The sequence below is a fragment of the Homarus americanus genome, unplaced genomic scaffold (assembly GCF_018991925.1).
Source record: "Homarus americanus isolate GMGI-L3 unplaced genomic scaffold, GMGI_Hamer_2.0 scaffold24523, whole genome shotgun sequence".
NCBI classification, from domain to species: Eukaryota; Metazoa; Arthropoda; class Malacostraca; order Decapoda; family Nephropidae; genus Homarus; species Homarus americanus.
In genome coordinates, this window is record NW_024744357.1 from 492,922 (window position 1) to 513,871 (window position 20,950).

Sequence of the window (20,950 nt, forward strand, 5' to 3'; positions counted from 1 at the left end):
CGCTCAAGAATTGTGAAGCATTTGAAAAGAGATCAGAATTTGTTCTTTTAACGAATGGTATCTGTAAAATGTTTTGTGAAATACAAAACTCAGGAGAGTAGCACCAAAAAACTCGTACACTGTAAAAAAAATGGGCATTGAGACAAAAATGGGTATACCTATATTGCAAAATTTCTCTTAATATTTGAAATAACCTATTTTGGGGGGACATCATAGGGTATATTGCTCTCGATAATACTCTTTAAGTTGCAAGTGGTTCATAATTATCTTGCATTATCCCCTGCAGACCATTTTTTTTCTGCCTCTAGATCTCTTCAAATCATTCTTTATGAAATTCTTGGAATTGTCTATTCTAAACTTTATTATACTTAACATTGTCAGTCTTCCTCTAACAATAATGAAAATCTGTTCTCAGTTTCATTTTCGTATTCTATCCTGCTCCTGATTCGTGTGTCTTAGTGTAACGAAGGTAATAAGACAAGTGTTAGGTGTAATTTAATATGACAAAAGGTGTCTGGTGCATCTTAACATGACAAGGTAATAAAACAGGTGTTTGTTGTGTGCAGGTACCGACGCGCTGCTCACGTCACCCCCAAGTCCTTCCTCTCGTTCATCAGTATTTACAAGAAGATATACAACGAGAAACGGGAGGAGATCGGGGAGTCGGCTGTTAGGATGACCTCGGGCCTGGACAAGCTGCAGGAGGCGTCGATAGCGGTGGAGAGACTCAGAGAAGAGCTCTTCGTCATGGAGGAAGAATTGGCTGTCGCTTCCGAGAAAGCACAGAAGGTTCGCAAATCATCATCTTCCCATATTGTTGGTCTACATTAGTAAGCCTCCATCCCACCCTGTTCAATGCAATTTCTCTCCTTTAATAAATTACCTTTTCTTTGTATGAATATTATATTCACGTAGGAAAGTTTGGTTCTTTCTCTCTTTTTATTTCTTTAATTCAATACTCTTAATCTTCCTTCTATTAGCTTACACTCTAAGTATTTCTTTACATTATTATCATTTAGTTACTTGTACTCTCTTATACTGACTCGCTCATTTGTTACTGGGGGAACTCCTTATTGTTAGTATATTATTTAGGGGACATTTAAAGAGATATCTAAGCATCTTGATTTATTCAAAGGACATAGCACGAGGTTACAGGTCTTATCCCTATTACAAACTAGATACCGTGGGAAGCTTCACATATACCCGCACGATCAAAGAGGATAATACTCACCAAGTTTATGCCACTGCCCTAAATGTTGCATGAACACTCGCCTTGGGTATCCTGCCTACATCCTCGGCACACCCTAAACCAACTGACTGCCCAAAGCTAACAATTGCTTTGTAGCCGTATGGAGTATGTTTTGACTGTTCAATCATTTATTTTCTTTTAAATATCCCAGGCACTCTCGTCTGAGTGGTCATCCTATAGTATGGTGGGGAGGGGGGCATCCTATGGGCAGTTTTATCTCCCCTACTCCCTTGGCACTTCCAGAAGGGCATTGCTGCTTGAGAGGCACTTGTAAATACACAGGATCCCGCAAATCAACTTTAAGGTTCCCCTCGTAACGGTGGGCAAGTAATCCTCATGGGCAGGCTGAAGCAGCTATGGTGTGTGGTCGTCCCTTCGATTAAATTAATTTCTCTATATCCATTATGCTTCCTTCCCATTTAACTTTGTCATTCTCCTTCCATATGGATTCAGATCTGTTCTTGTGTTAAATATTTCCTCATCAGCTGGACAGGTTATCATGCAGACTCACAAAGATGGTAAAGGAAATAATATTCAAATTACACTTAAGATTCTGCCTTAAATGGCTACATTCTTTTTTTTTTTTCTGGAGGAGGAAAATTAAGTTTAAAAACATTTGGTAATCCGGTCTTAGGTTAAACGCTTGTTTATTGAGGAAGGTAGGTCTTGTCTTCTGAGGAAGGGAGGTCTTGTCTGCTGAGGAAGGGAGGTCTTGTCTGCTGAGGAAGAGAGGTCTTGTCTGCTAAGGAAGAGAGGTCTTGTCTGCTGAGGAAGAGAGGTCTTGCCTGCTGAGGAAGAGATGTCTTGTCGTCTGCTGAGGAAGCGCGGTCTTGTCTGCTGAAGAAGGAAGGTCTGTCTGCTGCGGAAGGAAGGTCTTGACTGCTGAAGAAGGGAGGTCTTGTCTACTGAGGAAGGGGGGTTTTGTCTGCTGAAGAAGGAAGGTCTGTCTACTGAGGAAGGGAGGTCTTGACTGGTGAAGAAGGGAGGTCTTGTCTGCTGAGGAAGAGAGGTCTTGTCTGCTGAGGACGGGAGGTCTTTTCTGTTGAGGAAAGGGGACGGGAGGTCTTGACTGCTGAGGAAGGGAGGTCTTGACTGCTGAGAAAGGGAGGTCTTGTTCGTGAAGGAAAGATCTTATTTGGTGAGGGAGGAAGGCCTTTTACCGGTAACAATACTATGTACTCCCGTGTAAGGTATTAATGTATACTTGTCATAAAAACAATGTTAACAGTGGAAGGAACATCAACACTACTTATGTTATCCTTCAGATCTTGGAAGAAGTCACTCGTCGCGCTGAGGAATCCGAGACGATCAAGGAGGAGGTGGAGAAGGTCCGCGACAAGGCTCAAGCACTTGTCAACGACATCGCCAAAGATAAATCCCTGGCGGAGGAGAAACTGGAGGCCGCCCGCCCTGCCCTGGAGGAGGCAGAGGCTGCCCTCAACACCATCAAGCCTGCACATATTGGTGAGTCATTCCACATGCGTGAGGATTTTTACATCATCGTTCACAAGAGGTTAAGTCCTGGTCCTCAATGGACCCAGATAAGATTTAAATCATGGTCCTTAAAGAGTTGAATCATAGTCCTTAAAAGGTTCAGTCATGATGTTTAAAGGGTTAAATGATTGCATCAAATGGTTAAATCTTTATCCTGAAAGGGTAAAGTCATCGTACTCAAAGGGTAAAATTACGGAATTTAATGGGTGAGAATTTAAGAAATTATATCTTCCTTGGCTGCTTATCTTATTACCTAAATTAAATCTGTTTAAATAACTTAGTTGCTGAAATATATTAAAACTATTTTAGAACAACAGTAACCCACCCAAATTTCTGTTCAAAATCGTCTTTCTCTGTTGTCCAAATCTATTTCAGCCATGAAAACTAATGTATCATAATACTGGAGAATAAAAGAGAACAAAAAGAGCACCTCCGAAATCCGTACGTTTTTTTGGGGTGCCGTTACCTCATCTACTCTAGCTGGGTCAGGGTGGTGGTGGCTTGGCGTCAAGCACCAGTTGCTGTTCAGCACTTATCGCAGCTAGACGTCCGGGCATTACTCGGGCATTACTCGGTGATTTTTTTGCTTTTTCTGTGGTTTGTCGCTTGAATATACAGTTGAAAATGTCGAAGAGGCCTGCTGGAACCCATATGGGTAACAGTGAAAAGAAAAAAAGGAAGCATGTATGCTTATCCATAGCTCAAAAAAGTTGAGTTATTGCAAGAACTTGTTCGTAGTGTAAGTGTGAGGAGACTCACGAAGGAGTTTGGAGTCTGAACGACCACCATTAATGACCTGAAGAAACAAAAAGACACGTTGTTAAAGTCGTATGCTTAAAGTGATGAGCAGAAGCTTATGAAAAATATAAAAACATTGTATAAGGCGAAAAATAAAGATTTTGATCGTGTTTGGAAAGAGTGAATTCGTGAGCATATGCCGCTTAACGGTATGCTGATCATGAAACAAGCAAAGATTTATCATGAACTTAAAATTGAAGGTAACTGCGAATATTCACAAATAACCTTTTATTGTTAATCAAACGACGGCAACGTAGGTGGAAACTGGAAGCCTGTCGTTATGTGTATGTGGTACAGGTATGCTGCTTCATTACGAAGGCTGTACACATTTATTTCATTAATTATGTCCGTGGTAGAGGATACACTGACTAGGGTATATGACATAATTTTTACTAGGTTAAGTATGTACTTGTAATAAATTAATGAATGAAGATAAGACACAAACTGCGCTATGGTAAATTTCAGGGGCAGTTACAGATAGGCCTACGATGGTGGTAGCTTACCTTCTGATGGTTCAATGTGCATCTTTTCTTATTGTTTCATGAACAAAATGATTTAAAATATTGCATTAAACTAAACTACCTGCAGGCTATATGTATCCATATTCGGTAAATGAGATATACATAAATTTCGTGCTGAGACTCGGGCACAGTCCCCTCTGGGTGAGGTTAGTTAGTTAGTTACAAGACTTGAGAGGTTATCCTAATTCTATATCATGCGCTTGTGAGACCTCACTTGGATTACGCAGTTCAGTTCTGGTCACCGTACTACAGAATGGATATAGAATCCCTAGAAGGAATACAGAGGAGAATGGCAAGACTAATCCCGGGCATAATAAACCTTGAGTACAGAGACAGGTTAAAGCATTCTAATTTGCACTCCCTCGAGAGACGTAAAGTGAAGGGCGATATGATCTAGGTTTGTAAATGGAAGTCAGGGCTAAACAAAGGGGACATTACAAAGGTACTCAAACTATCCAACCAGGAGCGAACTCGCAACAGTGGTTTTAAATTAGACAAATTTAGATTTCGGCGCGAATGAGGTAAACAGTGGTTTTGAAATAGAGTAGTGGATGAGTGGAACAAGTTACCAAACATCATCATTAACTCGAGTACGCTGGATAGCTTCAAACATAGGTTGGATGGATATATGAACGATGGGGGTTGGGTGTAAATGGGACTGCCCAGTATGGGCCAATAAACCCGCTGCAGTTTCCTCCATTCTTATGTTCTTATGTGCCTGTACCCCATTATACTGGTATACAGTGTACAGGTTCCCCAAAACCCGGAGGAAAAAAAAACTGAATCCGAGTCTCATTCGGCCCCAAGGATTTCGGGTATGGGATTCTCAACCTGGGTACCCCTAATACTACTAATTGCAAGCTGGTGCCATTGTTAACTTTGTACAATATTTCAGCCACGATTCGTAAGTTGGGTCGACCGCCACACCTCATCATGCGCATCATGGACTGTGTCTTGATACTGTTCCAGCGACACCTTCAGCCAGTGAGGCCAGACCCCATCGCTGCCTGCCCAAAACCCTCCTGGCCTGAGAGTCTCAAGGTAATTTTTATCTATTAGCCTAGTGACTTTGTAACTGTATTTCAAATAAAGAGGAACTGAGCCAAGCATTTCTATTCCTCGACTTGCAGTGTGAAGATCTTTTTGTTTTACCTAAATTTTCTCGAAAGTGCCTTGATTGTCTTAAAAAAAATATATGAATTAATATAATTCTCAAATAATGATTGAGGTCGATAACCATCGGGAACCTCTTGCAAACAAACTTTAAACCATGCAACATATCATGTTATTTGCAACAAAGGTTAATGACATAGCAAGTATGATAGTGGCTCAAAGTGTACAGGTCAGTCAAGGAAATATGGTGTAGTAGACAGTTTTGTGGTAAGCACAGTTGTCTGAACAAGGGTACTGGCATTATTTGTATTTATTTATTTTTACTGAAGCCAAGGAAGTGTGAGGATGTTTGTAAACACAGATAGCATGTAGATTAGGCCCTCAAAGCTCCCACCTAAAGTTTCGTCATATTTGCTTCACCCACCTGAAGTTAAAGTACCTTAACGCTACCTGGGTGCCTAATCTTCATGTATTATTACAATAATAAACAACAAATTAAAGTATTATAACACAGGATATTGAAAAGTAATATATTGTGTACATTAAGTTAATCATAATAATACGATTACAAAGTACAAAAGAATGAACAGTAAGCTCATGAAACATTATTCCATTGGATATTGTAAACTAATATGGTTGCCAGATTATTTAAACTCCTTATAATAAAAATGATCGTGTCACATAATTGGTTGTAGGTAAGAATTTATATTCCCATTTACAGATGTGTATCGTCTTATAGGGTTTTACATATTCATTTTCTTTAATCAATTAACAACTGACAAGAGATCCTCACACAACAAAGGTAGCACGACAGTGTGGAGGTATTGCACACCGTGGTCTACACTCTACAACTATCTGACTGAATAATGAGGTGACGTCTCTCTTTTTGTATAATAACATGTGCCACCTCCTGGGGTGCGTAATGATCACCTTTCAGTGTACCTCAGTTCCCATCTGAAGATTTGTCACCCTAGCTTAAGCTATCTGAAATTTAACCACCCTGATGCTACCCGGGTGTTTAATCTTCATGAGAACAGTAACAACACGCATCTGATCCCCTGTATTCCCCAGATGATGGCGAGCACGACCTTCCTGCTGTCGCTGCAGAACTTCCCGAAGGACACCATCAACGACGAGATAGTGGAGCTGCTGGAACCTTTTTTTGACATGGAAGACTACGACATGGACACGGCCAAGCGGGTGTGTGGCGACGTGGCCGGCCTCCTCTCTTGGACACGTGCCATGGCCGTCTTCTTCGGCGTCAATAAGGAAGTTCTGCCGCTCAAGGTACAGTAATGCCTCTCTGCCTTATACCAATAACTAGAATATTGTGTTCTTTGTAATCCGACAGCTTTAAAGGCAAGACCATTAATGTTTTATCACCTGGCATAGTTCACTGATAAACTGATATGTGATGGAACTGAGGATAATAATGGTAACAGAAACAATACACAATATGTGCGATTACACATACACTCGTGAACTAACCTACCACATGTTTGTGTGTGTCTGTGGGGCAGTCGAACCTGGCGCTGCAGGAGGCAAGGCTGCGGCTGGCTATGGGGGACCTAGAGAGAGCACAGGCGGAGCTGGATGACAAGCAGCGGGAGTTGGACGTGGTGCGAGGTCAGTACCAGACAGCGCTCGCAGAGAAACAGAAGCTGATCGATGCCGCCAACGTGTGTCGCAGGAAGATGCAAGCAGCCGCTACACTCATCAATGGTCTTGCCGGGGAGAAGGTTCGCTGGACCAAGCAGAGTAAAGCCTTCAAACAACAGCTTGGCAGGTGTGTGTGTGTGTATATAATTTTAATTAGCTGTTTAATGGGAGAACATGGCCGACAAAAGGCTAAAATTATACAACAAACAGAAATGATAAAAGTTACACAATTAGGGAGTGAGCCACTTCCTTGACAAAAGCTCTCGGTACAGAAAAGAAAAAAAAGAGAACAAAAAAGTCATCTTTACTAGATCTGGAAGTATTCACAGTGGCTAAAGGCCGTGTGTGTGTGTGTGTGTGTGTGTGTGTGTGTGTGTGTGTGTGTGTGTGTGTGTGTGTGTGTGTGTGTGTGTGTTGTAAATGAAGTGCATTTATGTTTGTTTGCATGTTTTTAAATGCTTATCTTTATTTGCTGCTTGTTAGCACCTGATACCTCCTCAACCACAAGGTTTGGACTGGCAATTTGTCATTCCACAATGTATTCCCAATATTAACCTGTGTAGTATGTAGCTATATACGCAACAATACCTGGCCAGCAAATAAAAGAATGGTAGTTAAGGAAATGAGGGTACAGCACACTAAATGCAGTTTGATTGTAACTGCACTCTACATCCTTCACTTCCTAGCTTTAAATCTGGGTACCCATTCACAGCTGGGTACACTTGGGTGTCCAGATGCGAGCTGCCAGCCTTTTAGGAAATGAAACAAATGCTGTGTCTTCTCGGCCACCACACTGCAAAATAAGAAAAATCATTTATTACCGCACATTCCTAATGCGGTAACATTTCTGCATATACTCGTATGAATATCTTAGTTGGTGTGTTGGCGTTGCTGAAAAAAAAAGGTTAGTATTGTTAGCTTAGCTCAGATTAGGTAACCTTGCAGGAATTTAGATTTGATGAGACTGGGTCAAATAAAGTTGGATTAATTTAAGTTAGATTGCTGTACGTAAGAGTTTAAATAGGTTAAGCTTTGGTTCAGGTCAAGACGATGACGAAGCTGAAATGTGATTTGCCAGGTTGGTGGGAGACGTCCTGGTGACGACGGCGTTCCTGTCATATGCGGGGCCCTTCAACCAGGAGTATCGCACCAAGATGACCAAGGCGTGGCGTTCCCTCTTCAACTCACGCAACATCCCCTACACTCGCGATCTCGACGTGACCACCTGGCTCATTGACAACGCCACTGTACGTTGTGCCTCATATACGTCCTGTGCCAAAATATAGACAATATTCTCCTACTCTTACACTTTAAACAGTGATACTCCTGCACTGCTAAAGACTTCATTCTTTACATATTGTTCATCAACTGACACACGGACCTCCAATTCGAACATTTGACAGGGCCCGCCTCCAAAGTTTGTTGTACTGTAACTATGGCCTATTGCAGAACTTCAACAAACCTCTACTCCCAAATTTTAACTTGACCCCACGGTAAAGTTTAAACATCCTTCTTTCCAAACATCAGACAGGCGCATACTCCAATCTTTACATGATATGCTTCCAAATTAAGACAGACTTTAACTCTAAAATTATTACAGGTAACACTTCCAAACTTACTCCCTGTTTTGAAACTGTGCAGGTGACAGAGTGGAACCTCCAGGGACTCCCCAACGACGAGCTCAGTATCCAGAACGGCCTCATTGTGAGCAAGGCTTCCTGTTACCCGCTACTCATCGACCCTCAAGGCCAAGGCAAGATTTGGATCAAGAACAGAGAAGCCATGAATGAACTTCAGGTCAGTTATATACAATGCAAAACGTTAATGGCAACAGTGGATCAAATTCTAATAACTGTCTTCTTCATCGGAATAAGTCATGATCCAAGGAAATCGTGGTGGTTACCAAGATGTGCTGTGAGCCGAAGTAACTGTTTTAAATCACCAGTAAATATTGTTTCTCGTATTAATCTCACCATTATCTTCCAGAAGTATAACTAACTATATGAATTTCAGTTAATGTGTTTATCACAAGTAGCTGTATGGAAAGTTAGTTTGAGTAATGGTCGTCAGCAACTATACCAGTTAGATAACTCTTTCCCTGCGACTTCCGCATTTTATAGTTTTAGTCTGGCTTCCGCCAAACGATTTTATTCAGCATGGGGAAATCACCAGCAGCCAAAGGGTTAATAGTGACCGTATATTGTGACATCCTCTACTTGCAGATCTCCTCCTTGAACCACAAATACTTTAGAGCCCACTTGGAAGACTCACTCTCACTGGGTCGGCCTCTGCTGATCGAGGACGTCGAGGAGGAACTTGACCCCGTCCTCGACAACTTGCTGGAGAGGAACTTCATCAAGTCTGGATCCATTCTAAAGGTAAAACACGAGTGAGGTACTGTACGTATTTTACCCAACGCTTGTTAAAGAATAGTTGTGATACACCAATCTGCACAACACCAGAATTTTGCCAGTTCAATCAGAGTAACATATTTATTTCCGTGTGATATGGGTAGGATTTATTCATGTTTAACCTAAGAAGGAGCACGGTGATAGAGTGAATACCGAGCTCGCGTTCTATCCTAATGATCGCTGGGTCATGCCTGATGCACCCCAGTTGACGCTACTGTGAATGGGTATCAAATTTCGTGGTTGGAAAAGTGACGGTGGTCGAGTGCAATGCCGACCACATTGTATCGTAGTGTCAATCAATCAAAGTACTATCGTCATACTTGGGGGTTGGCGACCACAGCCCTTCACTCTAAACGTTTTCGGGCTGTTTTGACCAAACCCCCAAGATATTACTATTAACCTCAAAATATATTCTTATATCAAGTGCACATGGCCTGAAAATGACCATGATATTGGTCAGATTTCAAAACATTTCAGGGGCTTACAGCCTCTCCCCCTCCCCCCACCCAGGTAAAACCCAGCTGGATGGGTTCGCTGTACTCGCCATATTCCCCTATCCACAACTTCTTGGAACCTCCACCCCCTTTGATATTCCTGGATCCGTCCCTGTCATTTTCCTCTCATCCCACATTATGACCAAAGTACTTCATTGTTTGCTTTCCTGTCAGTGTAACTTATCTTTTAACATCTGCATATATCACCACATTTCAAAGCCTCTAACCTCTTTCTGACCACGAGAGGCCAGGATAGAAGGATGCATTCACAAAGGGCCTCTACATAGGTCATCGACAGGCCCCTCACACTGACCTGATAGTTAACCATGTTCCCTAAATAATAAGTCCCTCAACAAAATTTTAAAAGAGGGAAATACTGTTAATGTAAATTTTTTAAAATAAATTCGGTTATAATATGGAAAAAATAGTTTTAATTTGAGGCATACGCTATGTGCTTCTGTGCTCAGCGGCCTTATGGTGGAAACTGAGCCAAGATTTTATTTTTTTTCCTCAGTTCGTCCACTTCGTTAGTCGGAGGGAGTGAAGCATCAGCTTGTTTCAATTTGTTTTAATAGGATGTGGTCGTTTTTTATATAACGGACTAGCAGATTCGCCGCCCGGCTCTTTCGCTAGGCCACGGTAGGACGCCACTGTAGTGCATTAAGGTAGACCACATTTTTTGTTTTGCCATGAGCAGCAAGCATGTAACAATTTTTGCCAGTTCCCACTCTGGAGCATCCAACATAGAACTGTCCATGAGAGAAGCAAGGAAACACCAGGTTTAGGCCAACCATCTTTAGGGACTGTCCCTGGCTTTTGTAGATGGTCATGGCAAAGCTCACTTTAACCGGGAATTGAAGTCGCTTGAACTCAAATGGCAGGTCAGTGGTGATGAGAGGTATCCTTGGTATAAAAACGTCCTCTCCTTTAGCTTTTCCTGTCAGTATTGTAGCTTCCAGTACATGTGGCATCATGTTCTTCACCACCAGTCTTGTGCCATTGCAGAGGATTGGTGGCTCAAGATTTCTTAAGAGCATTATAGGAGTTCCAATCTTGAGAGTGAGGTGGTTAGGAGGCATTCCAGCGGGCTCCAAAGAATTAAGGAATTCTGCAGGGTACTGGACTGCTTGGTCCTGGTCGATTACTGTATCAACAGATTTGAATGATGTCTCACTGCCTGGAAGCTGTCTGAGTAGAGTCATAGGACTGGTGTTGTAATGGACGTGTAGTACGGGCGTTGTAGTGAACGTGTAGTAGTATATATAAGGATACAATTACCTATAATACGTGGGATGTGATACGACTTTCAACCTCTGTGTGGTTTAACGGGTCGGGTCTGGTTGGGTGTGTCGGATCGGGTTGGTTGGAGTTTTTTTGAGATCCCCACATGATACTTGCTATCCATGCCAAGTTTGGTCCGAGCGGCTCATTTGCTAGGCCACGGTAGGACGCCACCCTCCGGGAGGCTACACATTGTCTCACTGTTCAGTCCCCAAAACTTCTTCTTCCATAATAGTTCATTAACGGTGTATGTAAGTTCCACTACAACGGTACAGCAAAGGATATTTTTTTAGCATTAAACTGTTATTATTTTATAGTCTAATCATCACTACATATAACACTATCCATCATCACTACATATAACACCATCCATCATCACTACATATAACACTATCCATCATCACTACATATAACACCATCCATCATCACTACATATAACACCACCCATCATCACTACATATAACAACATCCATCATCACTACATATAACACCACCCATCATCACTACAGATCGGGAAAGTAGTTTCTGAGATTCTCGTGCGGACACACAAACAAACAAACACACACGCAAACAAACAGACATACGTCTTTGTTTTATATAGATAGATATCCGCAAATTACCATACGGCGCTGACTGGTCCATTGGCTCCACAAATCAATCAATCAATCTAAGTATGTCATCTTCACCTTAAGAGAAGAAAAGGTTATACGTTGTGAAGACGAACAATGAGAGCAACATAATACTTGGATGTGAGATTTTCGTGTAAAGCGAAGGAACTGGATAAATTAATAAAGAACGATATAACAAGTGGTACAGTACTTGCGAATTTGACGAAAATGTTGAGAAATAAATCATATACAGTATATAAGGGCGTCAATGTGTTCCAGGTGGTGGTGGGAGACAAGGAGTGTGACGTGATGCCAGGATTTATGTTGTACATCACCACCAAGCTATCCAACCCAGCCTATGCCCCGGAGGTCTCTGCTAAGACCGCCATCATAGACTTCACTGTCACCGTCCATGGCCTTGAGGATCAACTTTTGGGTGGGTTAACGTGCTTGTATACCTGGTTCCTAGTATTTATCTCTTGAGTATGAGAATCCTTATCCTTTGAGTACAAGACCTAACCCCTTGAATACGAGGACCTAACCCTTTGAGTGCAAGGATCCTGTGTCCCAGTCCCTTAGTAGGAGCCCAAAATCTTCGTATTCAGAGCTAATTTATCAACTAGTTTGATATATACTTTAATGTTTGTATGTTGTGTGTCTGTGTGTGTTCTTGAACATCACGGATAATGTAATGCACTCGTGGCTCTTCACTAAATGAAAAAAAATTTTGCCCTGCATAGGGGCAGTAAACAGAGGATCCTTGGAACTCATGGTAGGTATTCGTTTATGGAGAAGTTTTGGATGTGATATACTTTACTGAATGATTTCTTGTTCTTATTACCATAACTAGAGGTTGTCTCGTGTGGCTTTTGTTTTATAGATTACTCAATTGTAATGTATTGCAATGTATCGTATTGTAGTGTCTATCATATTAAAATGTACTGGATAAGAAAGTATGACATTGCCTACTTATATGTTATTTGTTATTGTATTGTATCATACCGGGACTGCGACAGGTCGGGTGATACGGACGGAGAAGAGCGAGCTGGAGAACGAGCGTTTGGCGCTAATTGAGGAGGTGATGGAGAACAAGAGGAGGATGAAGGAACTTGAGGACAACCTCCTCTTCCGCCTCACATCAGTACAGGTCAGTGATCGACGAGTGTTACACGGGTGGTGGAAATGTTGTACGCCTGGCAGAGGTGTCAATAACAACAGATCAAGTAGACAACATTAATACAGTACAGTATCCTGTTTCATAAAATGACATCATCACCATCATCGCCGTTTTATGACAAATTTCTACGCAGGCATTACGGCTGGACGCACTCCCTATTACTAACCCACTTACACTGAGTGAGAACCGGATATTATATTATATATAGGACTTCTACTCAAGATTTTAACTCTTTATTTTTTTAATACTTCTCATCATTTCATTCTCGTATGATTATGGATTTATAGTCACAACTGTTTAAACACGATGAGAAATATTCATCAATTCACTCACTACCAGGAGGTAAGAGTGACTATCAATTACTGAGTAAAGGAAGGTAAAGTTGACGTGAATATTGTTGAAAAGTTTTGTCTCACACAACATCTTCGTCATCGTAGTTGTTGCCACACCAATGGAGAAGAATGATCATTAACCTTTATCTATTCTGTTAACTGTTCAGATGAGCTGCTTATACAATGTGTTCTTGAACCCTAATGTCGAGGAACACTCAAATCCTCTAATGTTGTTGTCCAGGGCTCTCTGGTTGACGACGAGGACCTCATCATGGTGCTGCAGGACACCAAGTCAACGGCGCAGGATGTGAGCACCAAACTACAGATAGCTTCAGAGACGGAACGTAAGATTAACGGTGCCCGCGAGGAGTACCGCCCCGTGGCCACCCGTGGCTCTATACTCTACTTCCTCATTACCGACATGGCCGCCGTCTCCTGCATGTACCAGACCTCCCTCAGGCAGTTCCTCATACTCTTCAACTTGTCCATGACCAAGTAAATATTATCAGTGTTTTCTTCTTTAGGGAGGTATTGGTGATCAATGTTTATTATCAGCTGTGTTAATGAACAGAGGACAACGGAGAAGTCGTACCATCTCTCTTACAAGGCAGGACCAAGTGACTGCCTATCATTCATGTCCATCAATAAGTATTTGGGACACTCTCTCTCTCTCTCTCTCTCTCTTTGAAAAGCCACACTAACAAATTTACAGTTAATGCAGCAACAACACATACAGACCAGAGGCCCCTTACTTTACTATCAATATTAGTTAGCGAATGAATTACTAGAATAGATTTGACTGTAAGAAACTAAATATATTACATCCAGGCAAGAGGAAGTCAAGGGAACTTGTAAAGAGTCCAGCAACGATGCTAATTTGCGAACCCGAAATAGTCAGGTAGAAACTAGGTTGCCCCGACTGGGAATGGTCAAACAATATTAGTGGCGGTCAGAGCAGTTAACCCGTCGTCAACGCACCACGCCTACATTTTGTTCAAGGTATCCACTCAGCCGTGATGTTACTTGACAACTCCAGTTACCTAGCTTCTGAGTGTACTGTACACTGTGATAACATAATGCTATACAAAATCATTACATGTTTCTGTTTTCTCGACTGTTAAGACATATATTTCTCTTATTTAAAACTAGCCTCGACTATTTCTGTATTTAGTGCAAACATTTAGACCAGTCTTTAAATAATAACATTAATATTCATCCCAAATTAAACATTGTCATACACTCTTCATTTATAAATCTTGGTGCAATATTCTCCATAATTTTGGAAACAATTGCCGATGTTATAATATATTCGTCGACATATTCACTGCCAGTATTTTGTTAGGTAACATACTGTAGTATAGTGTAGCAATATGTACAGTAAACTCCTAGTATGAAATCTATTATAAGAAAGATTTTGTTTCATTATATTAATGATGGATTGACTTTTGTCTGTGTTTACAACATAAGTACTGCTTAGGGCTTCGTTGCTAGTATCAAATCTACATGAGGCTTCACTTACCGTGATGTTCCCTGACAACTGTAGCCCAAGTTATACATGCTTCTGTAAATAACGGTCACTGAGCCTCTTGTGACGTGGGTGTGGATATCGCACCTCCCACATACCCTGACAATACTCACCTTCTCCTGTAGGTCGGACCGCAGCAATGCCCCCAAGACGAGGATCGCTAACATCATCAGGTACCTAACACATCAGGTGTGGAGGAACACTTGCCGTGGCTTCTATGAATGTCACAAGTTCCTCTTCACGCTCCTGCTGGCCATGAAGATTGATCTCCAGTGCAGCCATATCTCTCACGACGAGTTCATGAAGTTTATTAAAGTGAGTGTTTTTTACGTAAACGATTTTTAAGTATATGTTAAATCTTATATGAGTCATATATATATATATATATATATATATATATATATATATATATATATATATATATATATATATATATATATATATATATATATATATAATGATCTCTGTGGGAACATCTTAGATACCTAGGTAATACATTTGAACTTCTAAAATTAGAAAGTAGACATTAGCATATTAACACTGGGTCTGAAATGGTGTGGTGTACATATATAGGGTGGTGCCTCTCTGGACCTGAAGGCGGTGCAGCCTAAACCCTTCCGCTGGATCTTGGATATCACTTGGCTCAACCTGGTGGAGCTGAGTAAACTGCCGCAGTTCACCAATATTCTCGACCAGATCACTGAGAACGAGAAGGACTGGCGACAATGGTTTGAGAAGGATAAACCGGAGGAGGTATGTGATCTTGGTTGTAGAATGATACGTGTCAAGGAACTGGGTGTACGGTGCATTTCTGATGCCCCACGCCTGTTGAAATTAAAACAACTCGTTTGTACAAAAAAAAGTTAATTATCTTCTATGCCATTTCTGTGACTCAGGGTAGGAATGTATGTTGCGATAAAGCGACTTTGAGGCTATTCTTTTGTGGCCACATCCACCTTCCACTAAAATGGAGTTTCTTGTGTCAGGGCTACACCGGTTCTGTTCATGGTGAAAATAAATGAAGTGTGTGGGTCATTATACTGTATGGTTGTGGTAATTAATTTCACCAGTCTTGGCTGGCTGTGGGTAAGTATAACACTAACACTGGTGCTGGTGGTGATAGCGTCGTGTTACACCACAGGAGGAATTGCCGATTGGTTACTCTCGCTCCCTGGATATGTTCCGCCAACTGCTGCTCGTCAGGTCTTGGTGCCCTGACAGAACAATCTCCCAAGCCCGTCGCTACATCCGTAGTAAGTATACTGCTGTCTGTGTTGATCTGTCCTCAGGGGGTACGTAGATAGGCAGAGAAAACGGGGTAAATAAGAGAGAGAGAGAGAGAGAGAGAGAGAGAGAGAGAGAGAGAGAGAGGGTGAGAAGAGAGTGGATCTGTGTGAGTGAGAGATATGATTGTGGATGACAGAGCATGAGAAAGTAAGAGGGAGAAAGAATTGAAGTGATAAAGCGAAAAAGAGAAAATGAAAAAGAGATACAGGTAGAAAATTAAGCAAATATAATAAATTCTAAAGAGTGAAAAATAAATTGAGGGACAAGAAAAATAAAGAGAGAGAGAGAGAGAGAGAGAGAGAGAGAGAGAGAGAGAGAGAGAGAGAGAGAGAGAGAGAGAGAGGAATGCGCTAGGGGTCATACCAAACTTTCTCCTCATACCACTTATAGGTAAAAAAAAGAATCACTTCTTCGCATCATCTAATATGTATTTAAACACGTCTCCCCTTACGCTATCATCACAGGTGCACTTGGGGAGCAGTACGCAGACAGTGTCATTCTGGACCTGGAGGCCACTTGGGATGAATCAGACAACCGGACTCCACTTGTCTGTTTCCTTTCTCAGGGGTCTGATCCGTCCGGCCAGATCGAAACACTTGCCAAGGCTAAAGAAATAGGTGAGTGAGTGAGTGAGTGAAGTGGTGTGAGTGAGTGAGTGACGTGGTGTGAGTGAGTGAGTGAAGTGGTGTGAGTGAGTGAGTGAAGTGGTGTGAGTGAGTGAGTGAAGTGGTGTAAGAGTGAATGAGTGAAGTGGTGTGAGTGAGTGAGTGAAGTGGTGTAAGAGTGAGTGAGTGAAGTGGTGTAAGAGTGAGTGAGTGAGTGAGGTTGGAGAAAGAGTGAGTGGGAGAGTGAGAAGGTGGTTGAGTGAATGAGAGAGGGTGAGTAAGTGGCTCTGTTTCGTCTGTACCACACCTATTGTTATTCATCAACCTTTGCACTGACTCACCCCTGTATATCATGGCACCTCAAACACATTGACTCATCATCCACAATATTAACTCTTCTCCATTTATTGTATATGTGTGCAGCTATTCTTGCACCCGTGTTTGTGTCAGTAGAACCACCCGTGTTTGTGTCAGTAGAACCACCCGTGTTTGTGTCAGTAGAACCACCCGTGTTTGTGTCAGTAGAACCACCCGTGTTTGTGTCAGTAGAACCACCCGTGTTTGTGTCAGTAGAATCACCCGTGTTTTTGTTAGAGGACATTGTTCAACCTGCATACTGTAGGTAACTTTGCATCTACTCATGGTGTGTGTGAGACTTAACCCTTTTCTACAATAAACTTTACATGATCCTTCAGTAGAGTGGATACTGTAAAGGGTCTATTTTCTAAGGTGTATAATGTATAGGCTCTTTATTTTATTCATTACTGATCAGCAAACCTTAAAGGTTTGGTCAGTATATTTTATCCTTTGTGGGTACACAGCTGTCTAAAAATGTATTCCCACCTACTTCCACCCCACTTAAAGACAAATATGTCAGACAAAAAGAAATGGAATTATCAATAGTTTACAGGCTATCAGTGATAGGCCAAACCTTCACAGACAATAAGTTTGTCCCGCCTCCAGAGATCAGGTTCATATCGATGGGTCAAGGACAAGAGGCTCACGCCAGACGTCTATTGTTGGAGGCGATGGCGGCGGGTCGGTGGCTGTTGCTACAGAACTGTCACCTCAGCCTTGAGTTCTGTCAGGAGATGCTCGACACCATCACAGAGTCCAGCAACGTCCATAAGTGCTTCCGCCTCTGGATCACCACCGAGGTCCATGCCGCCTTTCCCATCGGCCTCCTTCAGGTAACGAGAATGAGGAATGTGTTTTGCATATTTTGTATAATAACTATTATAATACAAAGCACACACACACATGTATATATATATATATATATATATATATATATATATATATATATATATATATATATATATATATATATATATATATATATATATATATATATATATATATATATATATATATATATAAGTAAAGTAGAATTATTTACTGCATATAAGTTGCTAAAAAAACTATCTTTACTGGGGGGATCGATGAATTTCACAAGTAGCACTACGACTACTGTTGTTTCGGTGGGGTTGTCAAAATTCTCCGTTCGTTGTGTCATATTGATTAAGATAATTATTCTAAAGATAGTTTTTTGATCGACTTGATATACTATAGACCTAGTGCTGGGTTCTGCAACCTGTATGTACTAGTCAGCCACATTACAAACAATAAATCAGTAATCGGTCACAGCCACCACACAGTGTAGTAGTTAGGTAATTTTAAGTATTAAGCTCAGTAGTAAAATAAAATATGAAACTGATCATTAAGCAATCCAGTATTGAACTAAACTGTATATATTAAGACAATTACTAGTATGTAGAAAAAAATACCCAACTGGGTGACGACAAATTTTAATGTAACATAAAATTATATTCCATATTTAACTTTACAGAGAAAATGGTTACTAAGACTCATATGAGGTTGGAGACTGAATATGCTCTGTGATATTTATGAAATTTGGTTGAAAAATAGTATAAGACACTTCCACAAATTCCTTTGTGCGAGTGTTAATAAAGTGTGTTTCTTACATAAGTGTTCTGGCAACAGTAGGTTGACCCAAACATGTAAGTGCTTTGAAATTAGTCGTTTTAATGTTATCTGTTGCGTGTTTTTTTTTTTTTTTTTTTTGAAGTCTAACAATGAATCGGCGGTTTTGTGAATGAGTTTCAGGATATTAATCTGCAGGTCTTGGAGCCACAAGTGTGCATTAGCAAGATTTCCCTCATCAATACATGACTGACAATGGCTGACCTTGTCTGCTTAATTAAAAAAAGGTTTGAAACAAATGAGAACAAAATTTTCTTTCTCTGATTTTCTTAAAAAAAACATTTGTGAATTCCGATTGTAATCATCACAAGCATTTATGTACTCGTGTGTGTGTGTGTGTGTGTGTGTGTGTGTGTGTGTGTGTGTGTGTGTGTGTGTGTGTGTTTTGTCAGCTACCAGGTATAATGTGTCCCAGTCTTACAAGGTGTATCAGATTAGGTGTTTGCTGCATCAAGTATCCAAACAGACTTTATCAACTAGGCCGGCTACTCATCACATAATTTGCATGCCATAATTCCGGCTACAAATTTCAATTTTCTAGCTGCAGGCGCCCGGAAATATGAGGGGTTGGAGGGTTGTGAACCTCTGACTTAGAGGAAGTATATGAGAAAGTGAAGAAAAGTGGGTTTTAGCTCTTTGTGATGCACCTACTAATGTAACAAAGATGGTAATGATGATAAATATAGTAGTGATTTCGCCACAGATCTCCATCAAGTTCACCAACGAGCCTCCACAGGGTATCCGGGCCAGCCTCAAGCGGACCTATACAGACGTCTCCCAGGTCAGCAACCATAACGCCTGTGTCCTCATCCTACAATATGAGGGCACCTCCTCCACTTAACAGATATTTATCATTCATACTCATTGCTCTTTTTTCTTTTATTCGGGGAATAGCTCACCCGGGTACAGGTCATCGACCCACAACGGGGCCTGGGGGGCGAAAAAATAAGAGAAAATGAAATAAAAAGTAGAAAAGAAAAAATATTATATTAATCTACACCAGCTTTTTGAAGTGAGACAGATTGTATGAGTATGGAAACACAGAAGGCAGAGCATTCCACAGTTTGACTGTGTGAGGAAAGAAGGGTGTACTATAACAGGTTATTCTAGTGTGACCGATATCTACAGAGAAACGGTGGGCACCGCGGACAAGACAACTGTTACGAGCCCACGGCCTTGCTGGCGGTACACAGGATGCCAAATCCACCGAACATTGCCCGTTAAAGTACCTGCAAAAAAGAGAGATATATATTCCATTAAAATAGTTAATCCCTCTCTCTATGAGTAATTATGTCATGGACTTTCCTACTTAGTATTCTATACAGTATAATGAAAAGACGCATTCTAGTCCTGATAATATATCCTCCATGGCTCCCAGGATATCCCCCACATCCTTCACTCCCCTGTAGGCACGACCCTCGTACATTCGTCACTTCTGTTGCACCACCACAGCATCACCACACACACCCTACCACAACTACAGCTTTAACCACTCCAGCACTGCTATGATCATTATACTCTCAACTTCACCACTCCTACAATACCGTAGTAATTAAAAACTCCACCTAACCACTTCTACACTACCACAGTTAGCATACACCACCTATCCACTTCTACACTACCACAGTTAGCATACACCACCTAACCACTTCTACACTACCACAGTTAGCATACACCACCTATCCACTTCTACACTACCACAGTTAGCATACACCACCTATCCACTTCTACACTACCACAGTTAGCATACACCACCTAATACTTCTACACACCACCACACAGTTGCGCCACCACCTATCCATACACTACCACAGATTGCTTTTCACTATCCTTCTACACTACAGTTAGCATACTACCACCTATCCCCACTTCTACACTACCACAGTTAGCATACACCACTATCACTTCACCGCTACCATAGTTAGCGTACACACCTAACACTTCTACACTACCACAGTTAGCATACACCACCCTATTCACTTCTGCACTACCACAGTTAGCATACACCACTAACCACTTCCACACTACTACAGTTAGCATACACCACCTATCCACTTCTACACTACCACAGTTAGCATACACCACCTATCACTTCTACACTACCATAGTTAGCATGCACCACCTAACCACTTCTACACTACCACAGTTCGCATACACCACCTATCCACTTCTACACTACCACAGTTAGCGTACACCACCTAACCACTTCTACACTACCACAGTTAGCATACACCACCTAACCACTTCTACACTACCACAGTTAGCATACACCACCTATCCACTTCTACACTACCACAGTTAGCATACACCACCTATCCACTTCTACACTACCATAGTTAGCATACACCACCTAACCACTTCTACACTACCACAGTTAGCATACACCACCTAA

General features: G+C 41.4%; 1 protein-coding gene across 1 annotated transcript in view; it reads left to right on the forward strand.

Moving 5' to 3' along the window:
- LOC121877743 (dynein axonemal heavy chain 5-like) overlaps positions 1–19,440 on the forward strand; it is a 118,351-nt gene extending 98,911 nt beyond the window's left edge. The window contains exons 48-64 of the mRNA XM_042383599.1: positions 567–789; positions 2,515–2,713; positions 4,958–5,103; positions 6,247–6,462; positions 6,696–6,961; positions 7,913–8,081; positions 8,476–8,631; positions 9,057–9,212; positions 11,908–12,064; positions 12,645–12,775; positions 13,379–13,632; positions 14,788–14,977; positions 15,236–15,415; positions 15,804–15,915; positions 16,414–16,566; positions 17,518–17,744; positions 19,262–19,440. Coding sequence (XP_042239533.1) covers positions 567–789; positions 2,515–2,713; positions 4,958–5,103; positions 6,247–6,462; positions 6,696–6,961; positions 7,913–8,081; positions 8,476–8,631; positions 9,057–9,212; positions 11,908–12,064; positions 12,645–12,775; positions 13,379–13,632; positions 14,788–14,977; positions 15,236–15,415; positions 15,804–15,915; positions 16,414–16,566; positions 17,518–17,744; positions 19,262–19,399 — 3,073 coding nt within the window. The 3' untranslated portion in view covers positions 19,400–19,440. The remainder of the gene's footprint in view (positions 1–566; positions 790–2,514; positions 2,714–4,957; positions 5,104–6,246; positions 6,463–6,695; positions 6,962–7,912; positions 8,082–8,475; positions 8,632–9,056; positions 9,213–11,907; positions 12,065–12,644; positions 12,776–13,378; positions 13,633–14,787; positions 14,978–15,235; positions 15,416–15,803; positions 15,916–16,413; positions 16,567–17,517; positions 17,745–19,261) is intronic.
- Positions 19,441–20,950: the final 1,510 nt, after the last annotated feature.